Below are 8072 nucleotides of genomic sequence, written 5' to 3' on the forward strand. Positions count from 1 at the left end.
CACACGTAAGGTCTGCGACTGAAGGTATATGACTGATAGAAAATTTATGTTTTTGCAAGTGTACACAGTATATAGTATAACATTAACGACATAATATAAAAAACTAAATTCCTACAGCTCAAAGCTTTAAATTGCCTGTTAAGTTTTTACTGGAAGAAAAAGACCAAATACAAAGCAATCAACCTACCAACCAGATATGAAAAGTGCCAAATACAAAGCAATCAACCTTGCAACCCAAAAAAACCCCTCAATCTCTTCCACAAATGGTGTTGGGAAAACTGGACAGCTACAACCAAAAGAATGAAACTGGCCCACTCTCTTACACCATACACAAAATAAAATGGATTAAAGACCTAAGTGTGAGACCTGAAACCATAAAAGTCCTTGAAGAGAACATGGGCAGTAATTTCTCTGATCTCAGCTGTAGCAACATTTTTCTAGATATGTCTCCTGAGGCAAGGGAAATAAAAGCAAAAATAAATTACTGGGACTACCTCAAAATAAAAAGCTTCTGCACAGTGAAGGAAACAATCAACAAAACAAAAAGACAACATGGGAGAATATACTTGCAAATGACATATCTGATAAAGGGTTAGTATCCACAATATATAAAGAACTTATAGAACTCAACACACCAAAAAACCACAAATAATCCATTAAAAAAAGGGCAGAAGACATGAACAGACATTTCTCCAAAGAAGACATACAGATGGCCAACAGACACATCAAAAGATGCTCAACATTATTAATCATCAGGGAAATGCAAATCAAAAACACAATGAGCTATCACCTTGCAACTGTGAGAATGGTTAAAATCAAAAACACAAGAAATAACAACTGTTGGGCGCCTGGGTGGCTCAGTCGTTAAGCGTGTGCCTTCGGCTCGGGTCATGATCCTAGAGTCCTGGGATCGAGCCCCACAGATGGGTGGAGGGATGGGTGAAAAAGATGAAGGGGATTAAGAGAACATTTATCATGATGAGCCCTGAGCAATGTACAGAGTTGTTTAATAACTGTATTATACACCTGAAACTAATATAACACTGTTTAACTATACTGGAATTAAAATAAAAAAACAAAAATGAAAGCCCTTCAAGCCCTAAGCTCTATGACAATTCATCCTACAAACAGTAAACTAAGCACTAGGGTATGGTAAATTTTCATTCTCATACTACCATGTAACTAACATTCATAGTACTTATCACAATTGCAATTTCACATTTATTCACACTGATCAGATTCATTTCTGTTACTACCACTAACCTTAAGGATGAAAAGAGTATATTTTGGTCCCTGATTTATCACAAGTGCCTTGCCTAGTATGTGAAACAATGGAAGTGCTCAGTGAATGAGTGAATGAGTAGACCAAAAGAGCCCTGCTGCTCTGACTGATTTCATAACAAACACATAAGATGTAAAGTGGTAACTATAATATGTGCTGTGGGAGAGAACAAGCTATAAAAACTCAAGTGTCAACTTAGTATTGGAAGGGCCAAAGAGGAAGGGAAGAACAAACAAAGTCTGTGCAAAGGCCCAGGATAGCACTGAAATAAAACAAGCCTACAGATAAAATGAGGGAGGAGGGGACAGTGCTGTGAGATGGAACGGAGGGGGTAAACAATGGCTAGACCCTGATGGCTTTGCTGGTCAGGTTAAGGAGATCTGTCTTTGTCCTAACAGCAAAAGAAAATGAGTGGAGTATTTCAAGGTGTGGTGAAGAAATGAACGTGACATGATCAAATCCGCTGCAGAAAGATCACTCTGGTTACAGGGGGCACGAGCATGGCTGCAGTGGCCGGAGAGGAGACTACTGCAACAGGCAAAAGATTATGGCAGCCCAGATAACAGGGTGGGGGCAGAGACACAGAAAAACAGATGAATTCCAGAGATATTCAGAAGTCACTTACTGACAAACTGGAAGAGGATGGAGAGGTCAAAGAGGGAGTGTTGGAAGACTCCCTGGATTCTAGCTTGTTTATTGGACAGATGGTGGTGCCAGGTCCTGAAACAAGGAACACTGGAAGAGGAAGAGAACCAGGTTTGGATGGGCAAGATGATGAACTGGTTTTGGACATTATAAGGAGTGGGAATGTAAGGCTAGAACTTTTTATCCATATGTGGAACATTTAGATGACCAAATTGGTAGAGAAAGGAAAAGATAACTGATAATGAACATTTGCACAAATTTCCCAGGTGAAAAAACAAACAAACAAAACGAATTTCCCAGGTAAGTTCTGAAAATCAGGGGAAAGGTAAAATGTTTATGTAACTGTCTCTTTGATGTCTGAATCTAGTCATTCAAGACTTCTTCAGCATACTGTCAATGTCATCTCGTTAATCTAGATAAGAGATCCCCACAAGAGGTGGCAAGGATTGGGGGGCTTCTACTCTTTTTTTTTTAAACAATTTATTTATTTATTTGAGAGAGAGAACATGAGGCGGGGGATGGGGGTGGGAGAGGGGGAGAGAGAATCTCAAGCAGACTCCACGCTAAGTGTAGAGCCCAAAGTGGGGCTCTCTTGCAACCCTGAGATCATGACCTGAGCCGAAATCAAGAGTCGGATGCTCAACCAACTGCGCACCCAGGCACCCCGCACCCCGCACCCCAGGGGCTTCTACTCTTGTCCCTATTCAGCCAGCTGCCTTATGAGGGACCCAGAGAGCTGATGAGACTAGGAAGACTAAAAGTTCAGAAAATGGCAACGTTTTACTTGACTAGATTAAAAGAAGATTAAGACTCACTGATATGCAAAACATGGTAGGGGAAATGGGGGGGAAATAGGGGGAAAAGAGAGGAGAGAGATAATTCCTACTTTTTCTCATGGATGCTTCACATTTCTAATATCGCCTACAACCAACTAACTTCCAAGGGGTAAAATGGGTAGCATGGTATATGCCCTTCATTTCTACAGAAATTAAAAAGAGTTTCACTGATTCTGGATACTGCACCCTAATACTTGGGAGAGTGCTGATGAGAATGGAAGGGTTCAAGGACACAGGCAACTAGGATAAAAGCAGAGCTTCTCCAGAAACAAATCTAGAAGTTTACAAATGATGTGGTACTGGTACATCCTAAAATGACATACTTTGTCACCATATGACTAGGTCCCATGTTCCAATAACATGTTGCAAAACAGCACCACTTGGGCTAAATCATACAATTAATGAGATAATGCATATTTAGTGCTTAGCTCAGTGCTAGCAGATAATAAGCATTCAACCAATGCTATTATTCACCCCATGCTCCCGCTGGGCCAGAATATACCATACTGGTATGAAGTATGCGACTTACCGGTAAGAAGTCCGAATGAAGTAAAGTATGCCTTTATACACTGTCCGGATATTTTTCAAAAATTTTCAATGAGGAGGGGAGAGGCATTCTCTCCTTTGATCAAGGAAAGCTTTAGCTTAAAATGCACTAGACAAAATGTCATCACAGTGTGATGTGTCATGAAACATCTTGGTATGAAAACAAAGATTTCAACATTCAGGAGGAAAAAAAAAAACGTATCTAATGATCAAAGAAAAAAGGATATACTCACTTGTCAACTGAGCTTTGGATAATTTTTCACCACAACTATAACCATGACTGCTGTCCTGTAGCTTTAGCCATTCCTGGGCTTGGAACAGGTAGAGTTTAGCTTCTTTTCCAACAGCTACTGCTATATTGTTGATTCTGACACACAGAAGAGCATGGTCACCTTGACATTAAAACAAAAATTATTAACTAGTTTGGTCTTGTATGGAACTAACACGGTAAGACAATTCAACCCCTCTATCAAAACAGGAATTTAAAGAGCACAGAGTTTTTCTTTTTTAATTTAAATTCAGTTAATTAACATATAGTGTATTATTAATTTCAGAGGTAGAGCTCAGTGATTTATCAGTATTACAGAATACCCAAGCACAGTTTTTCTTAAATCTCACTTAACTAGGTAGATCACACTGGAATGAGCATCCCATTCAGGTGCAAAAGACTATTCATATTAATTATCCAAATTAATGTGTGGTATCTCCTTACACTTCCAATGAAGAGTGATGCCATTTCACTGAATAAACAGCAACACCTGCTGTATCTGGACATTCACTATAACAGAATTTTTGCCTCGTTTTACAACCACTCCACGTCTTTAATATTTGTTCATAAACTATATACAGAAATTTCCCACCAAAGTTTTTATTTTCTAATATAACATGTGTGTTAATATTGTACTTTTAATGTAAAAACTTGGCATAGCTAATAGCAAGAAAGTTTAAACAAATTAGTCTGGGGGTAGACATTTTCCACCTGATAAAAAATTTGACATCTGTGACTTTTACAAAGGAACCTGCAGAACAATAGATGGTGTGAGACATTATAGAATGAGCCTGGCTGCACACACTAAGCACATTTAAGGCCCCGAACAGAAATGGCAAAAAGTAGTTGCCTCTAGGGAAAGGGACTCTGGGTGAGGAGAAGTAAAGCAGGAGACTGTTTTCATTTTAAGATCTCTTCTGGGCTGTTGTCATGTTTATTATAATTATCATTTTGATTAAACATTTTAAATAAATTTAAATGTACAGTATGTATCAAGGGATGTCCAAGTCTCCTACATAAATTGATTACATTATAAATTATCCAAAATTTTAAGAAGTGACGCGAAGGCTTAACATCTTAAATCGCGTTCTGAGTTAGTCTATTATTTCGGTATAATATAGTTTTATTATTTTACTGAATTCAAATTCACTGAAGACTGGTAATAATAAAAAACATATATACACACACACATAGAAAGAGCGTGTATGTGTGTTAATACACTTGGAACACTCAATTCCTCAATCTTCACTGAGATATCTGGATTTCCTACCTATGTTTCTCCTCCATGTTTACCATGGGTTGTCTGAGTCCCTCTGCTAGTGATAACCCACGTCATAGCTTCCATATATCCCAGATTTTCCAGCACTGTCCAGCTTGTGCCATTTATTGTAGTGACTTTGCTATCACTGTCAATACTCCAAGTACAGTTATAGACAGCTGACTTAAGAAAACTAAAAATGTGAACTAAAATATAATCAAGTGTTTTTAGAGTTTCTTCTTCACCTAAGGTCTGTGCCACACTAGATTTTGGAAAACTGGGGTGCATTCCTTTTCTCAACTATTTTAAACACTCTGATTTAAAAAAAAACCTTCAGGTTCCCCTCCCTTTACACCACCAATTCTGTAATTTTGCAATACTTTAAATTCCTTTCCTACCCCAAAATAGCTTCTTGTTTCTATTATCTTCTCTTAAGAATCCTCCCTGGGACAACAATCTGACAGTGCATCTTTTAATGCTAAAAACTGTGTTAAGGATACCAACCTCATCAAGGCAAATAATTATTTGCAAAACAATACCAGTCAAATTCAGTACCAAAAGTATGTACCAAGAAAATCACTTAAATTTCGAAAGTGCAAATAAAGCAAAAATTAGAATGAATTGCAAATTCATTCATTTAAGACTAACTGATTTTTGAGGGAAACCAGGAAGGAAGCAGTTCTCCTTTCAGAAGGGCCAGATACAAATGATGAAGATTCCAGGACACACCTACATGCATTTCTGTCAAGTGACTTCTAGGCCTCCTGGTCCATGGTAAATCTACTCCTTTAGTAGTGGAGGAACCAAACTGTCCCAGCAATTGTGACCACCAGATTAGCAGGTATTTTATTTGGTTTCCCAAACCTCTCTGCTTCAAGTAGGTTTTAGCAAATTATCTTAAAAACAAAGACTGAACCCAGGGAAATCTAAGTTCTGGAGCTTAAATGCACACGTTAAGTACAGTGCCTTAAGTGTATATAATCAGGCTGAGACAGGAGTGAGCAAACGATGCTCCCTTGAGGGAAGGATCTCGAAAGATGCAGCAGAGGAAGTCCTCCATACTTTCGTTCGCGTGCGGAAGGTGGGGGAAATGGTGTTTCAAGTGCAGAATACAATCACTAATCGGGGGAGGGTGCTGACCAGGGAGTGGGGCACTGCAACAGCAGGGTTGGCATTAACGCATCCCTCGATTCCCGCAGCTGCGGTCGGGGGTGGGCCGCCGGCGACGCGGGAAGCGCAGGTGGGGCCGGGGGCAGTCCCCCGCGTCGCCGCCGCCGGCTCCAGGCCTGCCCCCGCGAGGCGGGGAGGCGCGGAGGCGCGGAGGCGCGGCCCGCGGATGGGCCCACGCGCCTGCATCCCGCTCCCCGCCCCGCACCTACCGTGGAACTCGAAGTGGCCGATGCTCTGGCCCTCAGCGTCTCGGGCCGCGGCGCTGCTGAAGCTACCCCGCAGGGTCTTACCCTGGCTGCCCGGCGGCCACCAGCAGCAGGTGAGGGCCACCGCCAGCAGCCGCAGGGCTCCCATCCCCCCCCACTTCCCGCTTGGCACCCACACCCCGGCCCTAACCGCCTGCTGCCGCCTTCCCCACGTCGGCAGCCGGGGCTGAGGGAGGAGGGAGCAGGACCGGCGTCCCAGACCCGCCCCCGGAAGGCTGACAACCTATGTGGCAGGCCCCTCCGCCACGAGCCAAGTACACCCACCAATCAGAGGCCGAAATGGGCGGGACGTGCGGGGGCGCGCGTCCCATCACTCCCCAGCCTGCTGGCTAGTTCCCGCCTTTTTTATGGAGACTCAGAAAGATGCTGCTTCAGGTTACGGAAAAAGCCTTGCCCTCCGTCGTCCCCGGGCGGGGTGCTACTGCGCATGCGTGGGCTCGCCCGCAAGGCTCCCGAGGGCTTTCCGGGTGGGTTTGTAGGATTCAGGAAGAAATGAGGAGAACCGCGGGACGGCCACGGGTCTGATGAAGAAAGTTCCCGCAAAGCCCGAGGTGCCTGGCAACCTACTGAACGTAACGTTTCCGCTTTACTGTCTCAAAGACACCTCACTGTACATGTTCAAGTTTAACGCATGAATTCTCTTGGCACGTCTAACCGATTTTAACCTCTTAGGTTCCCTGTGTTCTTGAATTACATCGTCAGACAGCTGGGAAGTATAGCTTACATCCGTACATACAGTCATCTCAATGATTCTGGGCTGCGATGGTAGGAAGGAGCTGCCAATCTCCATATCCAGACCATTATGGTATCATCTTCCTTGGCCTGCGGCAAGTAACCTGCCACCAGTCTTAATTTTCTCCAGTTGGCCACACACAGCCCACCTCTACCCTAGAGCCACAGACAGCTAGAAAGCTATAGGAAACGAAATTTGACTGCATCACTTCCTTCAAAGGTTTTTGATCACCTGTAGTACACAAGTAAAACTCTTTAGAATATAGCTTTCGAGTCTCTCAAATTTCCATCTCGACTTTTTGGCTCCATCCTTACCGAGCCACTGTCAGTTCGCTGAACACTCCCAAGTTCTCCTCTCTGAGCCTGTAGCACTTGCAGATCCATTGTATTTAAGAAGTGAGACTATTATTAGATTGTATGCAGTTTTTCATTATTACATATAAGCAGTGTATCGGTGAACATATTTGTGTTTTTCTGCAATTATCTATATTATACATCATGGAATTTGGGCACATAGGTTATGTGCATTTGACCTTTTCCTATGTGTTACCATTTTGCCCCCGAAAAAGGTTGTAACAAATGACGTTTCCACATATACTGGGTATTCTCATTCTTCTTATACTTTGCCAAACATTATATGAAAAAAGAAAAATACCCCCAAGATATTTATTTATCCATTCAACATTAACTGATCATTTATTCTGTGCCAGGCCTGGTCCCACGGCCTTGGGATTATAGCAGGAAACAAAACAAAGCCCCTACCCCTTCTAGCCAGTACCAATGAGTAATTCAACATAAATGTTGATGACTGCTATGGAGAAAAAAGAAGGATAACGTTGTTAGGCCGGGCTGGGGTAGAGCTTGCTATTTTAATTGGGGTGGTCAAGGAAGGACTCTCTACAAGGGTGACTGACCCTCAATCTGAGAACTGAAGAAGTAAGGGTAGGGGCACCTGGGTGGCTCAGTCGTTAAGCATCTGCCCTTGGCTCAGGTCATGATCCCAGGTTCCTGGGATCGAACCCCACATCAGGCTCCCTGCTCCACGGGAAGCCGGCTTCTCCCTCTCTCT

General features: G+C 42.7%; 1 protein-coding gene across 2 annotated transcripts in view; it reads right to left on the reverse strand.

Annotated features, from left to right (window-relative positions):
* The window catches only part of GPR180 (G protein-coupled receptor 180), a 30098-nt gene extending 23633 nt beyond the window's left edge, over positions 1-6465 (reverse strand). The window contains exons 1-2 of one of the 2 annotated variants that reach the window (XM_025874673.2): positions 6215-6465; positions 3543-3701 (exon numbers count right to left, since the gene is read on the reverse strand). In XM_025874673.2, coding sequence (XP_025730458.1) covers positions 3543-3701; positions 6215-6359 — 304 coding nt within the window. In that variant the 5' untranslated portion in view covers positions 6360-6465. The remainder of the gene's footprint in view (positions 1-3542; positions 3702-6214) is intronic. The other variant, XM_025874671.2, reaches the window with a different exon arrangement.
* Positions 6466-8072: the final 1607 nt, after the last annotated feature.

This window comes from Callorhinus ursinus, unplaced genomic scaffold (genome assembly GCF_003265705.2).
Source record: "Callorhinus ursinus isolate GAN/ISIS: 27379988/994484 unplaced genomic scaffold, GSC_fseal_2.0 scaffold7, whole genome shotgun sequence".
Classification (NCBI taxonomy): Eukaryota; Metazoa; Chordata; class Mammalia; order Carnivora; family Otariidae; genus Callorhinus; species Callorhinus ursinus.